This window comes from Camelus bactrianus, chromosome 34, assembly GCF_048773025.1.
Source record: "Camelus bactrianus isolate YW-2024 breed Bactrian camel chromosome 34, ASM4877302v1, whole genome shotgun sequence".
In the NCBI taxonomy this organism is placed as follows: Eukaryota; Metazoa; Chordata; class Mammalia; order Artiodactyla; family Camelidae; genus Camelus; species Camelus bactrianus.
In genome coordinates this window covers 19,007,273-19,029,610 of record NC_133572.1, presented here as the reverse complement: position 1 = coordinate 19,029,610, position 22,338 = coordinate 19,007,273, and the positions used below count along the sequence as shown (strand labels likewise).

At 44.4% G+C, this 22,338-nt stretch overlaps 1 protein-coding gene and 1 long non-coding RNA gene across 5 annotated transcripts in view; one reads left to right on the top strand and one right to left on the bottom strand.

The window, feature by feature from the left end:
- Positions 1–22,338, top strand: part of TMTC1 (transmembrane O-mannosyltransferase targeting cadherins 1) — a 239,362-nt gene that overhangs the window by 148,430 nt on the left and 68,594 nt on the right. For all 4 annotated transcript variants that reach the window (XM_074357366.1, XM_074357367.1, XM_074357368.1 and 1 more), the window contains one exon: positions 11,753–11,920. In XM_074357366.1, the coding sequence (XP_074213467.1) occupies positions 11,753–11,920 (168 nt within the window). The remainder of the gene's footprint in view (positions 1–11,752; positions 11,921–22,338) is intronic.
- On the bottom strand, positions 13,251–15,446 carry LOC141575896 (uncharacterized). Its single transcript, XR_012503963.1, has 2 exons — positions 13,663–15,446; positions 13,251–13,469 (listed from the first exon to the last, which is right to left on the bottom strand). It is a non-coding gene; the product is annotated as an uncharacterized LOC141575896 (long non-coding RNA).

Here is a 22,338-nt window from a genome sequence, read left to right as displayed (position 1 = left end):
TAACTGCCTAATAGGTACACAAGCAGCAAACTTTTCTAATACAAATTCGAGAAAATAATTTTTGAGGAAGTAAAGGGCTGGAGTTTTAAACTAGAGGTTAAAATTTAATTCTCATGGAAGAGACCCTTAGGTAAACATTATAGAAGCCCATAATGTTATCCACCATTTGTGAGCTGTCTTACTGACAGTAAGGGGTTTCTGTCACCCTGGGAGGTGTGTCTTCCAAACACCCACAGAATCCTGCCGGCCCTGGCTCCTCCTGTGCTGCCGTGTCTTAAATAGACCTTCTCTGACTCCACTTCTTTCTTCTGAGACGGACAGAGTCGTGCCCCTGCCCTTTTAAACTAGGAATTAGCTGATTCAGATTAAAGTAAAAGTTTGAAATACGAAGAAATTATCAGTATTACCAAGAGCACGTGCCTGCCTCTTGGAACCTAATTGGATTTTGCTGCCTTTGGCAAATGGTGCAGAGTCATCCAGAATCAATTTCAGGAAATGAGTCTTCATTAAAAAAGATGACTGTCCTTTTCTGTCCCCAAGTTCCTGCATCTGCGCGTTGACATGCTGACGCCAGGTCATCGTCCGAGGGTTTCTCTTTCCTGCCCAGCGTCTCCTGGATTCAGATCCGTATCATCTCTGTGCCCAGCTAGGCCTCTCTCCCCGCCCGGAGCTGTGGTCCCAGCAGATGCCAAGGCCATGCGACAGGGATGTTGGGGCGTCTCCTGTCCCTTAGAGATGGTCCTGGAGGCTGATGAAGAGGGCAGATCACTAGACCGGAGAGTTTAAGTCAGATCTGGGGGGTGGGGGGTGGGGTGGGGCGGAGGAAGCCCAGGAGTTTTTGAGAGAGATGCTGCCTGTCTCATGAACCCCCGTCTTCCTTCAAGGCCATCGTTGTAACTTGCACCACCAGCTGCGATACGGCAGTGAGTCCTTGTCACCTAAAATTGGGCAGCTGAGTCAGAAATTAAAGCCTATATGGGGAAACTTGTGTGCTTGGCTTTAGAGAGCTTCTGACTTCATCAGAGCCAATTTATAAATGTTGACAGTTTTCATGAAAATGGGGACTTTCTCGGAAAAGGCTGTTCCCACGAGACCGGCTGCCTGGTCTCAGTAGAGAATGGCAGACAGTTGGGTGAGGAGTGGCTGAAGTCTTCCTCAGGGCTGCACAGAGTATTGCGGATGCTGCAGGCATCCGAGCACCAGGTGATGCATGGTGCATTTGATCAGCCTGCATGCTGCCTTCGACAATGCTGAAGAATGTATCCAAGCCTTTCACACACATAGGAATCTTCTCTGCACGGCTCTCCTTCCATTATTGACCTTGACAAGAAAGAGCCCCTTTCCACAGCATTCATACCCAGGTGCTTTGAGAAAAAATGTACACAGCGTGCCCCGTGGCCTTCCTGAAAATACAGATCACCGTCTTTATGCAGAAATTCTGTGTCATGTCAAAAACTTTAGCAAACAACAGAAAAAATGAGGTGAAAAGCTCAATTGCTAATCCTTCTGAGGAAGGTGAACTTCCTACTCATTAAATATTTCAAGTTAAGGAGCCACGTCCCAGCCTTAGGGTCCCATCCATGAGTAGGACCGAAGTCACGTCCACACTCCCTGACGCCTGGGCGAGTCCCAGAGGTCCCCGGGGGGCTGGTTTGGCCATTTTGCAAGAGTCAGACCAACAGTGCTCTCTCAGCCCCCGCCTTCCTGCCTAACAGTGAACAAGCCGCCTAAATCCTGTAGCGGCTTTTCTTTCTCCATCCCAACTTAGAAAAGACCCAAAATTTCACCTCGCTCTCACTTGCGCTTTGAAATCTGTGGATAAAAGGGACAGAAATGGGCTGTCTATTGAGCACCGCGTGGCTATGAGGCCAGAGCTTTCCCACCAAAAGAAATTGGAATAATCTTTCCTTCTGGTGATAAATGCCAATGTCCCTTTTGAACAGGCAGGAGAATTTGGGGCTGAAATCATTCTCTTACGGAAGGTTTAATATCTTATTCTTATCTCACGAGAGGCATAGAATTTTATGGCTACCTTTTGTTTGGATTTTATAAAAACCACATTAGAATATTCCAGAGGTCTAACATTTCTCAGAATTGATGAAGCAGAAATAGCTGTTGAGAGCTCTCAAGTAAAGTCATGGTGCGTAATCAGACATCCACTCCCATGCCAGATTAATGGTGGTTTCTTCACAGCAGTGCGAAAGGGCAAATCCCTAAGCTACTTGAAGAAAACACGAATGAGTGGAGAGGGGAGAGGAACAGACAGGAAGAAGTGAGAGCAGAAACAATACTGTGGACAGAACTGATCCAGAATAACTGAGACCGCAGAAGGAGAAGTTAGATAACACGGGTTTGAGGGGAGAAAGAAAGTTTTTAAATTGCCCACCTCTTAGAAAGAGATGCCCTTTGTGTTCGATAGTTCCTAAGCTTCTGGACACATCAGATATGGGGAAAAAATGAAAAAAAAAAAAGATGACTCGTTCATTTTCAACTTTGAGAAATATCTTAAAATCATGTAATCTAGCAGGACCTTCTAGAGGCTTCCAGGGTCAGACCCTCCCCCATATCCTCTGAAGTCCCCAGATAATAGTATCTTATGTCTATTTCCTGAGGTTTTCAGATGCTAAAAATCACAGACAAAGGGAAGAAATTAGCTACTTGATGATCTTGAGCATGTGGCCCCCAGACCTTCTGGTGCCTAGGGGTTGATGGTGTTGATCACCCTGTTCCTCCACAGCAACCAATCAGGATTGTGCACAACTGATCACGTACCCTGCGACCCCCCCACCCTCACCTGGCCTTTAGATGTGCTTTGCTGAAACCCACTGGGGAGTTCGGGGTTTTCCTGGGCAGGAGCCACTCCGTCCTCTTGGGCCGATGTTTCCCTTTGTTTGGCCTCATGGTGCGTCGGGCACACGAACTTGCCTTCGGTAACAATCATACCTATTAATTCTAAATGTAATTTTTAATCTTACACGGGTTGCTATTGAAACAAGACTGCAGTATTTACTTCTCAAGATCCAAAATGAGAAATGTCACCTCCGAAGTCACACTGTTATCTGACATTGGGGACCCCTTCTGAGGAGCCACGTGTGCATGTACCTCTTCAGAGCTGCTGGAAGATGGTGATGATTCTTGGAGAGTGAGTCCGAGTTTTGCCAAATACTAAAATCAACAGACAAATAATTTGGTATCAACAAAAACTTACTTTAGCAAATCCAGTAGAAGGAAGACAGACCAGGGAATCAACCACAGTCTGCTCTGTCCTGCACTGCCTGGCCGTCTTGGGGGAACCACTTTCCTATCAGTAAAACCTGTGTCGGTCCTCCCGAGTAGTTCTCAAATGTTGCTTGGATCTTCATGCCAGAGATGTCCCTGGTCTGTGGCCATTTTGGTGGGTAGGGGAGAAAGAGACAACGTATAGGTTTCGTGAAGTAAAATCTATGCATTTAAAAAAATTATGAAATTGTTACAGATAATGGGTATTAAAAGACCCTTTCTTGTAGGAGATGATGAGAGTAGGAGGGGGTACGACCTTCTATTCATTCTCCCTCCCCCACCCAACTCCCGCTTTTTGGAAGTTTTACTAGGTTGGGAAATCTAGAACTCCAGTTCCCATTGCACTGCAAGATCTCTCAGGTCCCTTTCCGCTCTAAAGTTCAACTGTTGTGACTTAGAATAACCTGGTGGGAAGCATGATTTTCTTTTCCCCTTAAGATTTGAAACACAGAGTTGTCCTGCATTAGAATGGAACCACTGTGTCTGCTCAGTTTCAGCGTGATGGATGACTGACCAAGTAGGGAAAGGGAGACGTGTCCCCTGGGGGGAGGCAGGAAGAGGAGGAGGTCCATCAGCCGTGAGGACAGGCTTTCCAAAGGGCCTGGCAGTGGGCGCCAGCAGCAGTGATGCAGGGCCTCCTCTGTGAGCTGATGGGGTGTCCTCATAAGCAGCAAGAACACGTGTTGCTTACAAGTTCATGTGGGCAAGCAGCAAGGAGCATGTATCAGGAGGCAATAGGACCCTAACTGTTACCAAGTCCAAAATCTTTGACGCACAACAGGCCAATAAATCGGGAGATGACGTGTTGGGGCAAGGACTAATGACTTTATTCAGGAAGCCGGCAGACCAAAAAGATGGCAGACTAATGTCCTGAAGAACCATCTTCCCCAAGTCAGAATTCAGGCTCATTTTATACTAAAAAGGGGGGGGGGTGTGGTTGGCTGTTGCAAACTTCCTGATGTTGGAATCCTTTGTTCTGGCAGCTTTCCATGAAGGTCAGGTCAGGGTGTCCCTGCAAACCTCCAACAAGACAAATGTTATTTCCTATTCTGCAACTTTGTATCTTTATATGAACGGGAAAGTGTTACACCCTTAAAGGGCAGCGCCTTGAGAATAGGCTCTCCTGTGTATTTCAGGCTGTGGGCAACATTCTTTTAGGTGATGCAGAACCAGCAGGACGAAGCCCAGGAAACAGCACAAGGTTAGAGCCAAAGGACAGATTTGTTCTTTCCTATTACATAACCCCTGGGGTGGGGCAACAAGAGCAATGGCAGGTCCCCTGTTCAGGGGGCAGTGGTGTAGCCCATGAGAACAGGTCAGAAGTTCGCGTATCCGTGTCAAGTCGTTAAGGAGAGACTTGGGAATTGTGCTAAAGCCTAATATCTAAATATAAGACCAAAGTCTAATAGCAAAGCACAGGTAAGATTGCTCACTGGGGTGGCTGGTACTGAGTCCTGCATGTTGAGTTCCTCTGTCCCCCTACACTGGGGTTCAAAAGTGAAATAAAGCTGTTCTTCAAAATACCACGGGGTGAGGATGGGGAGATTTGACTTCCATGAGTTTGTCTCTCTGCCTTTGCTGAGCAAGAATGAACTGTTTCATCCAGCCCCTTGAGACCTGAACTCAGAAAAGCTTGGGAGATCTAGGAGCTAGACCTTGCCCACTGAGAGCTACTTTCCAGGGCAGTGTTCAGGTCGGGAGAGCTCGAGCCACATCACATGGGTGATCGGTCACCAAGACATCATGGGGATGAAGTGCTGTGTGAGTGTCATGACCAGGAAGGAGGCAGGAGGACTTTGCTGAGGGACTCAACTGAATGTGTTGTAACACCAGAGATTGTAGATGACAAATATAACACAGAACAGAGCAGTGGGGAGAATGAGTGTGAGCTTGAGAGGAGGTCATTGTGCTCATGGGCTGAAGATGAATTGGCCAGTTGTGCTCACTTAATTGTTCTCAGCCCATGAGACAAAGCGAGGATAAATTTGAACAGTTACTTCCTAGACCAGAATCATGGCCTTAATATCACAGAAACTTGTTAGTTATAAAAGAGGATTGTTTATGTCTAAACAGTGAACAGCGAATGTCTTGGAAACCGGGATTTGAAAGTAAAATTTGGAGAGTGGAATTTGGATACAGATGAGACCAAATGGAATAATATATTTGCACAATATCGTAAACCATGCTCGTAATTGCAAGTCATTGTTTCAGTTTACCCTGTAGAAATGAGTCAAAGGAGATCAGAGCACTGTTGTCTAGACCTCTCCTTTCCCCGCCATTTTCTTCCTCATCCTTTGGTTCTGCAAACCTCTTTGTTTCTTTGCTAACCTCATGTGCTCAAAAGTGAACAACCCTAAAACCAACCAACCAACCAAACAAAAAACATCTGAGTTTATATATACTGAGAACAGATGAGTGGGTTGCCAGAGGCAGGGGCTGAGGGGTGGTCAAAAGTGAAAAGAGCCAAAAGGCACAAACTTCCAGCTGTAAGATTATTAAGTCCTGAGGATGTAACGTACAGCGTGGTGACTTACTTAATAAGACTATATTGTATATTTGGAAGTTGCTAAGAGAGTAGATCTTTAAAGTTCTCATCACAAGAAATAAAAAAATGTAACTATGTGTGGGGATGGATGTTAACTAGACGTATTATGGTGATCATCTGGCAATGTATGGAAATATCAAATCATGACATTGTACACCTGAATCTAATCTAATATATATCACTTATATCGCAATTTGTTTTTTTTAAAAAAGGGAACAACCCTAGCTTAGCAGGCTAACATACTGAAAACACTGAAAGAGGTTATGAAATGTGCCGCTGGGAGTGGAGGGGAAACTAAAGTGTAGGTGTCACGCACCCAGTGTCCTGCACAGTTGGCTGTGGCTTTGCATGGAGGGTGAGTGGACTTAATTAGTGTTGCCAACTCAGCCTCTCTTCATTAAGACCCCTTGTCGTTGCTAGTGAATCTGTCTCTTGCCGTTGCTCTTGGATTCGGTGCTGGGAAATACATCTCAAACTGGTGGCTTCTTATACAAATGTTAGTCATCTTAAAATATCCTCCACACTCTCAAGTGTCTTGTTTTCATGAGAATTGGGACTGTTACCGAGTCCAAACTCGTTTTGCTTGCCACATGACAGGCCAGCAAATCTGGAGATGAAGTGTTGGGTCAAGGAATAATTACTTTATTTGGAAAGCTGGCAAACTGAGAGGAAGGGGCACTAAAGTCCTGGAAGACCATCTTCCCCAAGTCAGAATACAGGCTCCTTTTATACTAAAAAGGGGAGGGGGTGTGGTTGGTTGGTGCAAACTTCTTGGTGTTGGAATCCTTTGTTCTTGGAGCTGTCCACGTGGGTCACATCCTGGTGCCCCTGTAAAACCTCCAACACAACGAATGTTATTTTCCATTCTGCAACTTATCTTTATATAAGTGCAGAAGTGTTAATATCCTTAAAGGTCAGAGCCTTGAGAACAGGCTCTCCTGTCTATTTCAGGCTAAAGGCAACACTCTTTTACAAAAGGCGCAGAGCCAGCAAGACTAAGCCTAGAAAACAGGGAACAGGGTTGAAGCCACAGAAAAAGATCTAATATGGAGTCAGATTTGTTCTTTTCTGTTACACCACCAGAGACTTCCTGGCGATTCCTGTGCTGCTGCTTTGGGCTCAGGGTTCCAGGGCTTTATTGTTGAATCATTTGGGGTCAACATCCCCATGAGACCAGAATAAGATCTTAAGGTCAGATAATTTGCTAGGTGGGGATTCAGCAGATAAGAATGAAGTTAATTAGGAATATGTTTCATTTAAAGTGTCTAAACTTGGAAATTTTTTTAGAGCAATAAAATAGGAAGCTTGTGTCTGTCTTGGATCATTAATTCTATTTATACATACTCTCAGTGGGTTTTTTGAGCTTGTTAAGTTAAAAGGTAGAATTTCAGTTCTACATAGTAGCAAAAAGTTTTTTTTTTTCTTTTTCTGAATATAATGAAACAAAAAGTGAAGCCCTAGCAAACATCACACAATGCTTGGCCCCGCCATAGAAAACTATCATCTTTCCAGGCTGAAGTAAATGAGAAGGGAACATGTTATTCTTTTATCACTTAAGAGCTTCTGCCAAGGTTCTCCTGAAAGTACAGGTGTACTATTTACGGGATGATTAACTGCTCACAAAGTTCTCAAACAGCAGGTTTAAACATTTCTAATTCGAAAGGACAAACACTGTTGATTCACATCAGTATTAAGTTCACTTTGGAGGTGCGTCGTTAAAGTATAAGGGAGAGGTGCAAATTTCTTTAGTGATTATGAGGACTGCGTGCTGAGAAGCTTGTCAATAAAATCACATTCACAATTAGAGACACTGCAGCCTGTGAATGAGCGATCATCTCTGTGCTTGGCGGGAGGGATGGGTTACTCCCTCTGAGACAGCATCGGTGGTTTGCAAGCGTATTTTGAAAGTGTGTCTTGGTACTGAGCTCAGCCATTCAGCAGCGTGACTGGTTCTTGGTTCTCCCGGTTATAATGTGGAGTGTACGTGGTTTGCACTCACTCCTTTGTGCTCTGTGTGGAGGTCTCTGGTCAGAGCCCAGACTTTCCTTAACCAGATTAACCAGACCAAACTGGAGTCTGGCTTCATCTCCCGGGAGGCCAGAAGAGAATGTAGTTTCTCCTTTGCTTGATTTTCCACTTTGAAAATAAAGACGTGCCCTGCCCCAGCAATGGAGAGAGAGCGATTTTTCCCACCCTTGGCTGAGAGCTGCAGTAAAGCAGGTGTGGAAAGATGAAATGTCATAATAGAGGAGCATCTTAACCTCTGCGATGTTGTGTTCAAGTCTGTAAGAATGTGATACTTGCTAAGAAATTTGCAAACCTAAGTGGAGATTATCTTAAATGGCATAACATTTCTTTAAATCATATGTCAGTACTAGGACTTTTGAAAGAAAAAAAATGATTGTGTTACTCGATCCTGATGCCTGTGCTGAGTGGAAGGAACAGTCTTCATTTTGGCTCCAACAGGGCTCCGGAACGGTGGCCTGTCAGTGGAATCTGGCCCACTGCCTGCTTTTATAAATACATTTTACTGGAACATAGCCATGCCCGTTCGTTTACATAAGTGTCGAAGGCTGCTGTCCTGCTGCAAAGATAGAGTTGAGTAAGAAAGACAGAGGCCTTATGGCCTGAAATGGTTACTGTCTGGCCCCTTACAGAAAAGATTCGCAGACTCTTGCATTAGATTATAGCGTTAGGACCATGGGTCTGATCTGACTCTATTCCTCGCTTTTGGAGCTGTGGGCAAGTTATTTTACTCCCTCTTTTGTTTCGTTTCCATTTCATTTATGAAATGGAAGATATTGAAGATTAAATTTGATTGTATTTTATTTATTTTTTTAAATTGAAGTATAGTCAGTTTCAATGTTGTGTCAATTTCTGGTGTACAGCACAATGCTTCAGTCATACATATACGTGCATATATTCGTTTTCATATTCCTTTTCATTATAGGTTACTACAAGATATTGAATATAGTTTCCTGTGCTGTACAGTAGAAACTTGTTTATCTATTTTATTTGTAGTAGTTAGTATCTGCAAATCTCAAACTCCCAATTTATCCCTTCCCACCCTCTGTCTCCCCAGTAACCATAAGTTTGTTTTCTATGTCTTTGAGTTTGTTTCTGTTTTATAAATAAGTTCATTTTTATCTTTTTTTGGTAGGGGGGAGGTGTGGATTCCACACAAGAGTGATATCATATGATATTTTTCTTTCTCTTTCTGGCTTACTTCACTTAAGATGATAATCTCCAGGTCCATCCATGTTGCTGCAAATGACATTATTTTATTCTACTTCAAGGCTGAGTAGTATTCCATTGTATAAATATACCACAACTTCTTTATCCAGTCCTCTGTTGATGGACATTTAGGTTGTTTCCGTGTCTTGGCTGTTGTAAATAGCGATGCTGTGAACATTGGAGTGCTAAGGATTAAATTTTAAATTAGATAATATATTTAAAGCCAGTACTGTCCATGTTCCAGACCCTACAAGTATTGTGGACAGGCCCATATATAGCATAGTGCCTAACACATAGGAAGCGCCTAATAAATGTATAAATGTGTAGAACAGCCAATTCCTTTGGTTGTTATTGTCTTATGCCACTCTGTGGCCATCGCCCTAGGGTTGTTGGAATCCCAGTGTGTTCCTTCCCCACTGCTCTGCCAGATGGCAGCTCTGTTTCCTACATAAGGAGGCAGTAAACGACTACTGAGATTTCATGAATGGCGTGGTTGGGAAGGCCGTAGGGGAAGCTGGGTGATGCGGTGTGAGGAACACAGGAATCAACCTGTCAAGGCAAAACCCCCGATGTCGGGACAGCATATGGAATGTGGGCTCTGGAAGCCAGAATTCCTGGGTTTTTATCTATGCTCAGCTGCACACGGGCTGTGTGACCTAATTCAGCAAATCAGTTCACTTCTCTTCTCTGGTGTCTTCGCGAGTTAAACGCTGCTCATGGTGACTGCCACGGATGAGAGGATGAACTAAGCTTGTGTAGAGAATGTGTTCGGTCAGTGTTTGTCCTCAGTGGGGTTGCTTTATGGAGCCAGGGCGAGAAGGGAGCTGGCCTGGGAGACGGAGGCAGTGGGCGGGGGGAGGCTGCAGGGCGCACCCCCAGTGTTTCAGCAGGGTGTTCACATGTCACCTTTTCAGGGAGGCTTCCTTGACCACCCACCACTCCCTCCCCGCCCTGGACTCCCTCTTTCTCTTTCCCACTTGACTTTTCTCCACCTGACATGTCTTACTCTGTGTGACCTACTCGGTTTCACTTGCTCGTTGGCTGTTTTTCCCATCAGTGTGAGCTTTGCGGGGATAGGAATGATTGTCTGTTTTGTACTTGTGCCTGTCACCGCAGCAGGTACGTAACCTGTGTTTTATTCATAATTGTATTTTTAGCGCCTAGCGTACTACCAGTCATGTACTAGAGAGAGAATGAATAAATGATTGAACAAGTAAATGAACGATATTAGTTCATGGCCATTTAGGGCATTACTGTCAGACTCGTGTAGGATTTCTTAACGCAAGCTTGCTTCATTGTTGAAATATACTGTAATAATTTGTATTACTGTCTTTGGAAAGAAGTGAGTTTTGACTAAAGTTCAGATGGGAATAATGAGTACAAATGAAATGTTTGTGTTTTTCTGAGGCCAGTCAACAGGCAAGAAGCATCTCTGCAGGTTCACAGATGACGTGAGGTACCACGTTCCACCCACCAAGCCAGAGATGCAGGTTCATAGATGATGTGAGGGACCATGTTCCATCCACCAAGCTGAAGGCTTTGAGAGATGTGGTTTCATCGTGCCAAAGACCCACTGAGATAACATGAGGGATTCTTGGTGTCTGTTGGGAAAACTGGGCCAGTCAGTGCGAGAATCGTATCAGTGCAGCTTGTCTGTGGTGCACTCCAAGCTGTGAGGCTCAGGAACTGGCCTATCGGTGGATTTCCCTTCAGCGTAAGGACTGTGGCAGCAGGCACATTTCCAGAGACAAAGCCCAATGCCCTTTGGTGACCAGAATCTCCCAGGACCTGATAGTCCCCTGGGGTGTTACTGAAGGCAAGTTCATGTGCCCGACACACCATGAGGCCAAACAAACTGAAGCATGAGTTTGGAGCAGAGAAAGGTTTAATGCAGAGCTGAGCCAGGGGGATGGGGTGGCTCATGCCCAAGAAAACCCCGAATTCCCCGAAGGGTTTCAGCAAAGCACATCTAAAGGCCAGGTGAGGGGCAGGGTAGGGGGCTCACAGGGTACATGATCAGCTGTGCACAGTCCTCTGATCGGCTGATGTGAAGATAAGAGAGTGGTCAACACTATCAACCCCCAGGCTCCAGAAGGTCTGGGGGCCATTTGCTCATGATCATCAAGTAGTTAATTTCTTCCCTTTGGTGGTGATTTTTAGCATCTGAAAAACTCAGGAAATACACATGAGATACTGTCATCTGGGTGCTTTAGAGAGGAGCTGCAACAGAGGATCTGGGGGAGGGGTCTGTCCCTGGAATTCCCCACAGGGTCCTGCTTGGGTATACAGGGACTGTCTCCCACAGAGCCGTGATGGGACCGGCTGCAGAACAGGGTCCACACATGGTGCCGATGAGATCATGCAGTGTCAGGGACGTGAGGGAGCCTGGGTCAGAGGGTCCCTTCAGGACCCAGGAACATACATGAGGGACTTTTCACAGTGCCTCAGCTGCGGAAATCCAGGGCGGTTTGAGCCTGCAAGGTGGACCTGTTCTCTGCACTTGTGCGGGAGGATTAGCAGATGTGCTGGTGGAGCCCACACGAGCACTAACACGGAAACGCTGTGTCAGACAGGAGCTTATGTTTGTTGTTTCTGTCACAGGACAAGCTCTGTTTGAAAGTTAGTTGCATGGGATGGAACGCTCAGGGGCCACCCTGCACCCAGAGTCACCTGCTTCTCCGCCCTGTTTTCCAGCATGGGCTACTGCATCCTCGTCGTGCACGGACTGAGCAAACTCTGCACGTGGCTGAACCGGTGTGGGGCCACCGCCCTGAGTGTGTCCACCGTGCTGCTGCTGTTGCTCTTCTCTTGGAAAACCGTAAAACAGAATGAAATCTGGCTGTCGAGAGAGTCCCTATTCAGGTATGACTATGTGGACAAAAGTGAATCTCTTCCCATTTATTTCTTTGCTTGTGCATTTGTATCCAAATGAGTTAACATGGGTCTGGCGATATTTACTAATCCGGAAACACTTTTTAGCAAAGTTTTAAGTGGAAAATGTAATTTTATTTGGGGGAATTAACCTTAGGTTTTTAAATAGTATTATATAAACTTTTACAGGAGCTCATTCTAAGTGAATTTATGAAAATCAGGTACATGGGAAGGTTTTGGGGTGTGTGCACAAGATGAGATCAATCTCAGTGTTGAGCTGGGCTATAAAATCAGCCATAAACAAAATGAAACAGTAAATCTAATTTCATTGTTCAGACAAGTGAACGGGAAAGGTAAGCACACGGGAAGAAGGAAGAGAAATGCAGTGTCTTTTCTGTAGAATATTCCACGCCATTAAGTTGTGATCTAGTTGCTTTATTTTGAACATTAATTCTGAAGAAAGAAAGGCAAGACTTTTTCATCTCCTGGTAAGTTTTTATGTGACATAGAAGCTGTTTCTGAATAAAACATTGTCAATTGATAGCCCTAAACTTGTCAGAGAGTATTAACATCCTTAGGAACTGTCGCTCACCATGCTGTGTTTCTGGGCTTAGTCTGTCTCATTCCTGCCAGAGCCCTGGCGACCTTCACCTGGGCTCCCCTGGCTCAGCCACATCTGACCCCCCAGTGTTACCCCAAAAGGTAAAGACCCCAGTTCTTATCAATACCGAAAGCTAGGTTTACAGTTGGGAGACAGTGCATTGTGTAGTGAAAGATTTTTAAAGATTTATTTTAAAAAGGAAAACGACACACCCAAGAACAGGAAGTGGGCGGATCCAGGGGAGGGAAAGTGGCAGGTTTTGCCTGCCCTTTCTCTTAGACCCTCGCTTGGAGGTGGCATTTTGATTGATTGATGGCTCTTGTCCCTGGAGTGCTTGGTCATGTTTGGCCTCTTTGCACACGTCCTTACCCATGGTGCACACAGAAAAAAACCCATGGTGGGGGGATGGCTAAACCCCAATGTTAATTAGAATACAATGAATATTGGGTCATGTCCGGTTAAGTCATTTCTGCTCCCGGCAGTTGTGGCTGTTGGGTTCTAACTGGTTTCTTGCTGGCACTCATATAGAAGTCAAGTCCCTTGATGCTGGAGGCGGGCACAATACCGTCCTTCCAGACCCTCCTTCCTCTCCTCCACCTGTCTGCCTGGTGCCCCCACTTATCTAAATACCTAACACCAGCGGTATTGCTCAGTATCCCAGGGGTCCTCAGTCTTCATCCCCTTCCAGCTTCCATCTTCATTTATGACTCAGTGGGCCAGTTCAGTCAGTGTGGTTTTTATTTGGTTCCCTGACCAGCCGGTACCCAAAGCTTATTCTTTGGAGCAAACAACTGAAATAGAGTTGGAATCACTTTTAAAGGGAGGAAATATTGGAAGGGCATAGGGGAGCACACAGAATTGGGGAGCAGGTGAGGAAGCTGGTGTGTAGCAGACAGGAAACAGGTGTCTGGATAGTCTGTCTTGAGACAAGCTGATCACCTGTATAGGAACAAATGGAAAGAAAAACTTACCTCAATTTTCTGTATCTTCACATCACAGTTCAGAGAAAATAAAGCCTTCTAACAGCCTGAGCTTAGGTCATAAGTCTCCTGTCACCACCAGGCTCCCCTGACTCAGCCACACCTGACCTCCCAGTGTTACCCCAAAAGATAGATGAGATGGCAGAACTCACCAAAGATGGTCCTCTGACCTCCGTGGGGGAGGTGGGGTCAGCAAAGTGCCTGGGGCTTTGACAGAGACGTCACCCAGGCACTGTTCGAGGGCACAGACTCGGGTTGGCAGAAGTGAATGAAAGAATGAACAAAAAATAAGACAGATGTTCACTGAACTCCTCTACTATTTAAAAATAATATATCTGATTTTGCTACTTGGCAATTTAACTTTTCTAAAATATAAAAGAAATATTTTGGCATGCAAATTTTATTAATTTATGATTACTATTACCATCATCATTGTCAGCATCATTACTCCAGTGGTTCTGCACTCCACACGACAGGCCAGTAAATCGGGAGACAAGGTGTTGGGACAAGGAATAGCAACTTTGGAAAGCCGGCAGACCAAGAAGATGGAGGACTAATGTCCTGGAGAACCATCTTCCCCAAGTCAGAATTCAGGCTTCTTTTATACTGAAAAGGAGAGGGGGTGGGGGTGTGGTTGGTTGTTGCAAACTTCTTGGTGTTGGAATCCTTTGTTCTTGCAGCTGTCCACATAGATCAGGTCATGGTGCCCCTGTAAACCTCCAACAAGACAAATGTTATTCTCTGTTTTGCAACTTTTTATCTCTATATGAATGGGAAAGTGTTATACCCTCAAAGGTCAGCGCCTTCAGAATAGGCTCTCCTGTTCATTTCAGGCTCTAGGCAACGTTCTTTTATAAAAGGTGCAGAACCAGCGTAGCTAAGTACGGACAACAGAGCGCAGGGTTAGAGCTAAAGGAACAGATCTAATATGGAGTCAGATTTGTTCTTCCCTATTGCACAGGGACCTGTTGCCCTGTAAGGTTTTTTGTGTGTGGCTTTTTTCTATGGTTTTTTCACTTTTAGACTTCAGATTCTGTTTCGTCCCTCTCATACCCACCCACCCCCCTCCTCCCCCCACCCCATGCAGTTCTCCCAGACCACAATGGACTGTTCCTCTTACTGACCAGTGCTGCGGTCATCTTGTAAACACAGGGGCATGGAAGTTCAGTAGTGTAACTTCCTCCTAGGCTCTGTTGGCTTAATTCGTTTTTTTCTTTCACTTTCAATAGTTATAACGTGCTTTTATGTGAATTGTAATAGAGGAGGACAAATCTAACTCCATATCGGATCTGTTCCTTTAGTTTTAACCAATGTGCCCTGTCTTGTAGGCTTAGTCTTGTTAGCTCTGCACCTTTTGTAAATGAATGTTGCCTTTAGCCTGTCTGGTAAACAGGAGAGCCTTTTCTGGAGGCTCTGACCTTTAAGGATATTAACACTTCTACATTTATAGAAAGACAAGTTGCAGAATAGAAAATAATCTTTGTTTTGTTGGAGGTTTACAGGGACACCACGCCTGACCCACATGGACGGCTGCAAGAACAAAGAATTCCTACAGCAAGAAGTTTGCAACAACGAACCACACCCCGTCCCTTTTTTTTTTCTTTCTTTCTTTCTTTTTTTTTTTTTTTTTTTGTATAAAAGGAGCCTGTTTTCTGACTTGAGCAGGATGGTTTTCCAAGATATTAGTCTGACATCCTCTCGGTCTGCTGGCTTTCTAAATAAAGTCGCTGTTCCTTTCCCCAACACCTCGTCTCCCGATTTATTGGCCTGTTATGCGGTGAGCAGAACGAGTTAGGACTCGGTAACAAAAGCACTAACTTGAAAATGGTTCTGCCCTGTGTTAAACCCTTTCCTTGAATGAAGGTACTGAGAGCAGTTGTGTCTTCTCATGATGCTTACTGCTTAATCAGAGCACGTCTGGGGATGGGCTTTGCAGATAGCGGTTTATGTCAAGGATAACAAGTTAGTGTTCAAACCCTGTACAGCTGATGCCAGCAATTTTTAAAAAAAAGGAAAACAGGAAAACAAAAAGTGCATTGACCTTGCGTCCAGAGGCTTCCGGTTTTTTTAGATGGACGCGTGTAGGAAGTGAACAGCTGATTACTAAAACACAACCATTCCACATATGTGCTTAAAGAGGCTTTGCGTCCTCGGAGGCCGTTGGCGATCAAATGGAGCTTTGTGTAGAGTGCAAATCAGAGCTAGGGACAGTCTCGTAAAACCTTCACCTATCGTAATTTATGTCCTGAGAAAACTTTTAAAACTCTGAGACTTTAAGAAGAGTTTTTATCCTTCGAGACCAGATGTTTACATGTGTTCATCTGTCCTGAGTAATGTTCAAATCAGTTGAACGTTTACTAAGAATCTGAGGCTCTGGAATCAGTGGTTGAGTGTGGGGTCTGGAGGCAGGCTTTCTTGAAGGGGCAAAACCCACAAAGGGACCAGCAAGACCCCCCAGGCAGGGCCATTGCCTTCCTGCTTTTGTGCTTCTGTAAAATGGCTTGCTTCTAGGAAAATGAAACTTACCCCTAAAATCCCATTGGTTCCCAAAAGCTCACTCCTGATTGGTCCGTTTCTAACACGTCATTTGCATTTACCCCTAAAATTCCATTGGTTCCCAAAAGCTTGCTCCTGATTGGTCCATTTCTAACACTCCATTTGCATATGAAACCTAAAACTCTATAAAATCCTGTGAAACCTACAGATGGTGTCCAGAGCTTGGAGTGTTAAGTCCTCTGGGCCTGCCAGCATAATAAACCTGAGTTCTCCAACCCTCTAAGAGTCGCTTAGTCTCTCGATGGGAATCAGGTTTCTATAACACTGGTTCTACTCCAAGTTCCACTATTGAATAGCTGTGTGACTGTGGGGAAGTTACTCAGCCCCTCCATGCCTTAGTTTCTTTATTTCAAAATTTAGAATAATAATAGTATGTATCTTCTGGGTGTATGTGAAGAATAAAAAGAGCATGTGAACTGTACAGAGGGCAGTAGGGTAAACACTATGTAAGGCTTTCAGATTATTGCTCTGCACTGTGTTCTAGGATATGAGAGAGAGGACATTTGGGGGGGAGATTGTACAGGAGCCAGACGTCCGGATGGGAGTCAGACACACGGACATGTCGCACTATAATGTAGCAGGTGGAAGGAGCAGGACTCCGTGTAAGTGCAGGCAGTTGGCTAAGACCAACCCAAGCTTTCAAGGACTGTTCTCTTGTAAGCCTGAGCTGAGATATGGGAGGATGTCCTTGGCAGAGGCCCTGTTTCTGTTTTCTCCTTTGTTCCAAATAAAACCCCACGGACCGTCCTTGGACATTGGGTCCCATGGAGGCCTCTCTAATCATGTGCAGTGGTTTTGCTTGGCAACACTGAGGACAATCTTGCAGAACATCTTAGGACAGACCTTGGTGCTAGAGAAAAACCCTAATTTCAGTCAAGTTCCGATGTTTCCAGCTGAGGCCTCCTCTCACAGAAAAGGTCCCACTGAGTGATGTACTTTTAGGAGATACAGACGGATGCCTCCCTCCCAGCTTTGTGCTTCTATTACAAAAACTTACACACAAAAGCACAAGAACCCCACACTTCTGTCTCATCAGAGGCTCAGAGAGAATAGTTTGTCCAAGCCAAAATAGTTGTGAAAAGGAAGAGCCAGGATTTGAACCCAAATCTGATGTAAAAGCCAAAGAATACATACACCTCACCACCCGTTTTTTGCTTTATGTTTTCTAACTTAAGCTAAGCCTGGTATAAACAGAGAGACAGAGACAGAGTGAGAGGTGTTCAGAATCATAGGTGCAAGGTACATTTTCTCTGATTCTTAGAACAAGAGACTATTCTGGCACCTAACCTGAGGAGACTATTCTGGTACCTAACCTGAGGAGAAGGGAACCGCACAGCTCCAGCTGGGCCTGATGACAGCCCAGACTGGGATGCGGGTTTGGCGTAAATAGTACCAGAATAGCACAATTCGATGAAATCTTCCCTCCCTCCCCCTCAGATCTTCAAAATACCTGGAAAGATGAAGACAGCATATTTGTCTTTTTGCATCCAGTTTAGGGTCTTTCTGAATCCCACTCACGAACTCTTGAAGTGATCTGTGGACCACCACTTGAGAATTTATGGCCCAGATCTTTCCCCCCTCTGTAGCAAACACATTTCTCTTTCCTCCTCTCTGAATTACTGGGCCAGAGAGAGAAGCAGACCTCCCAGGGCAGAGAACATAAACCTTTGTTAAGGTTTGGCAGACTCCTTTGCAAAGGCCAGACTGTAAATGTCTGTGTGCCCCACATTCTCTTTTGCAGCCACTCAACTCTGCCATTGTCACGGGAAGGAGGTTGAAGCCGTCTAGGTAACGAGGGAAACAGGTCGATGTGTCTGTGGTCCACAAGGCCATTGTTTGTATGCCAGTGATGTAAACATTGTGACAATGAAATTTTGATGTTTCTAATATCTTGTGGTACCTCTTTGGTTTATCAAATGTTAACCAACTTCAGGAATGATCCTGACCATTCACTGGCCTTGGTTGAAATCTCTGTTTAAGGACTTACTCAGACTGTAACCTTAGAAAATGGCCTTAATCTCTCTGAGCATCAATGTCCTCACGTACAAGGTGGGAGGTACAGTAATACTACCCCTCCGATAGGTTCCTGAAGGGACGAAGGAGATGGAATGGATGCTTCGCTCAGCACTTCCGGAGTGTGACTTGTGAAACCTCAGGTTAGACAGGGTCACAACTGAAGGGAACCACAAATCTTCTTGCTTTCCTTTCCTCTGAACCTCAGGCCGAACACTTTCTAAATGTTTGTTTTCTGATCAGGAATTTGGGGATGGTTCTCCTGGCTGATTGTTCCAGTCGTGCCCACAAAGGAAACTGATGTTCTGCCAGCTTGGGGAGATACCTGACAGATATCTCTGTTACTTTTCAAGTCTCCTGCAAATGAGAGCGTGAGAGAGAAATATGTGTGTGAATTAAGATCCTGGGTTGAAAGGGAGACTTTCATTCATAAATAGCATATGATATCACTCATATATGTGGAATCTAAAAAAAAAAATGAATGAACTTGTTTACAAAACAGAAACAGACTCACAGACATAGAAAACAAACTTATTGTTACCAGGGGAAAGGGGGTGGGAAGGGAAACATTGGGAGCTCGAGATTTGCAGATACTAACTGCTATATATAAAATAGATAAACAAGTGTCTACTGTATAGCACAGGGAATTATATTCAATATCTTGTAATAGCCTATAATGAAAAAGAATATATGTATTTATAAGTATGACTGATGCATTATATTGCACAACAGAAATTGACACAGCATTGTAAACTGACTAGACCACAATTTAAAAAGTAACTACATAGTCACTGTTGTTATCAATACAGTTTGAGATGCAGCCCTGTAATGTATGAATGCTACATTTCCTGGTGGAGTAAATAAAGCAGCATGTTCTCAGTAGGACAGTTGGGATCACCAAGCCAGAGCGTCCCGAAAGCAAACTGAGGAGGCTGGCCAGAGGGTGAAGGGAGAGCAAGCTGGCCAGTTAGAGTGACATGGAAAGTTTTGCCTTTGGCCAGTTGTTTATTTTCCTTTTTTTCCCACCAACTGTTCACTGTTAAATGAGACTGGAAAAACGCAGCTGAAACACATCACAGAGGGAATGAAAAGGTCAGAAACAACAATGGGAAACGCAGTGTGTTCTTAGCATCTCAGTGACTCCACCCATGGCTGCTGGCTTGTTAGGAATCCCGTAACTTCCTCCTGTCCTCACTGAACAATGCATCTCAGCAAGGACGTGTTTCCACCAGCCCGTCTGTTCCTCGGGTGAAATGTATTAGAGCAGCCGTATTAATCACACAGAGGGAAGGATCAATTCCAAAAAATATGCCACTTATAGCTATGCTGCAATCAAAGTTATCTGGGTTTTTTTTTTTTTCAAAGTTATCTTTAAAATCCACCTGTACCATGCACTATTTAGTTCTGGATCGGAAAATCAGAAATGTTCCGCTGTGGAAGCTGGATTGCTTTAAAGCCATTGCTGTTACTCTGACTCTGATCCTGCCCGCATGGCTAAATTCACTTTGGGGAACGTCCATATGAAACATCGTATTAAAACTCTAGCTTTGTGTGTCAGCTGGTGCACCTCCCGTGGGATAATTGAAGGAGGTGGAGGGGTTCACTGGAGCACCCAAATCTTTTGTCCTGGGTCAGTTTCCAGTGAGAGGATTCCTCCTGCCTCCTCCCTGAGAGTCCGGTCCTGGCTGCCGATGTTCAGAGCTGTACGCAGGTCCAGCAGGGTTAGAGGGATGCCATCGCTCACAATGCGCATTTTCTCTTCATCTGCCTTGGAGGTTACTGCTCTTCCCCCGGCCCCTCAGCTGTGCCTTTTGTCCCTGAGTGCAGGATCTCTCTGATTCAACTTTTCGAGGGAGTAAGCCTCCTGCCTTTTGCTGGGATGGGGAAAGGCTAGTGGAAAAAGTCACCTGGATGTGCAGCGTGGAGAAGAGAACGTGGGGTCTAACTGCTCTTGATACAGATCGACAGCTAATCTGTTTCCAGCCACGCTCGACACGCGACGAAACGTCCTAGGTGCTGCCGCGCGTTTGGAATCACTGAGGCAGCTCTGTGCAAGCTGGAGTCCGCTGCTCTCAGACGACGTTGCCCTCGGTGGCTCTTCAGCTTCTCACACTCCCTGTCGGCTCTCTCCGCTGGAGAGGTACTCAGGCGCCCGCCAGTAGATTTTAAGAGAGGCAGTCTTTGCTGGTCCTAAGGGACTGGGTTTTTTTGTTTGTCTGGTTTTTGGAGGTTTGTTTTTTTTTTTTTTTCTTGCCTTTGCACTTTTTAATTTATTTTTTTTAATTTAAGAACAATTTTTAAATGAGCAGACCTAAATGGACATTTCTCCAATGAAGTCATACAAATGGCCAATAGGCACATCAAAAGATGCTCATTATCACTAATTATTAGAGAAATGCAAATCAAAGTTACAACGAAGTGTTACTCAAACTGGTCAGAATGGCCATCGTTAAAAAGTCCACAAATGATAAATGCTGGAGAGGGTGTGGAGGAAAGGGAACCCTCCTACACTGTGGGAATCTAGTTTGGTGCAGCCACTGTGGAAAACAGTATGGAGATTCCTTTAAAAAGTAAAAATAAACTTACCCTATGATCTAGCAATCCCACTCCTGGGCATATATCTGAGAAAACTCTAATTCAAAAAGATACATGAACCCCCATGTTCATAGCAGCACTGTTTGCAATAGCCAAGACATGGAAACAGCCTAAATGTCCATCAACAGATGATTGGATAAAGAACGTGTGTGTGTGTGTGTGTGTGTGTGTGTGTGTGTGTGATGGAACAGTACTCAGCCATAAAAAAGAATGAAATAATGCCATTTGCAGCAATGTGGGTGGACCTAGAGATCACCATACTAAGTGAAGTAAGTCAGATAGAGAAAGACAAATATATGTTATCACTTATATGTGGAACCTAAAAAAATTACACAAATGAACTTATTTATAAAACAGAAACAGACACATAGGTATGGAAAACTAATGGTTACCAAAGGGGAAAGGGTTGGGGAGGGATAAATTAGGAGTTTGGGATTAGCAGATACAAACTACTATATGCAGACTAAACAACAAGGTCCTACTGTATTAACACAGAGAACTATATTCAACAGCTTATAATAATCTATAATGAAAAAGAATATATGTGTGTATCACTGAATCACTATTCTGTACACCAGAAACTAATATAACATTATAAATCAACTATACTTCAATTGAAAATTTTTTATTGTTTTGAAAGGTACAATACCCTGATGTATTTCCTTAACAGGTTTAACACTTTACATGGAATTCCCCTAGTAGTCTTAATCTTTGAATTAAAAATTAAATGATAATATGTCACCTGGAAGAAGTGTGTTTCAAGTACAAATTGCCCAGAAACTAGGTTGTCATCCTTCCTCTTTCCTCTGTCTCATCACTTGTCCCCCTCCTGCATTTAACCCATGTGAATTCCAGGAGTTTTCTTTCCAAATAGCCCCCAAACCCACCGACTTTCATCATTCCCCTGCCACCACCTCCTTGCAGGTGAGGGATCAGGGACTCTAGGAGCATACTCCTTGGGTCACAGTCCCATCTCTGCCGCTTACCAGCTGCCTGATCTTGTGCACTTGAGTTTATGAGGCAGTGCAGATAACAGACAGGTTCCTCCTCCATGTGTCATCTCTGAAGCCTCAGCGTCGCCCTCTAGGGAGTCCCCAGGAGTTTTGTTTGGCCAACCGGAGCAGACTAACACTGAACATTTAAGCAACGAGTTTAACATTTAAGCAACGAGTTTAACCTTACTGAACAAAACCTTCTTTCCTTATCTGCAGCTTGTAGAATAATTACACCTGCCTTTATTTTTTTTTTTAAATCAGACCTGGCTTAGTACACGGGAAATGTTTATTTCCAATGAACCTTAGTAGGGAGGCCAGTCTACGATCATCCCTCTTGTAATGATTTATTTTTGTAGACAGTTTCACATTAAAAAAAAAAAAAGTGGAAGGCTACAAGTGCAGGAAGGAAGGAAAAAACTGAATTAACCTGAGCATGCAGGGTTTTTCCCCAAAGAATCATCTCTCACCACCTGCCACCACCTCTGCTTCGTGTGCAGTTAGCGTGTTTGTTTTTCATGCACATCTGAGCGTTGCCTCCATTGTTTCCCACAGACGCGTGTTTAATAACTCACATAATTTGAATTTTGGAACACTTGGCTTTGAGGACCGCAGTGGACATTCAGATACAGGTTCACGAACCTGGGGGTAAAACGCAGACGAACCTGACAA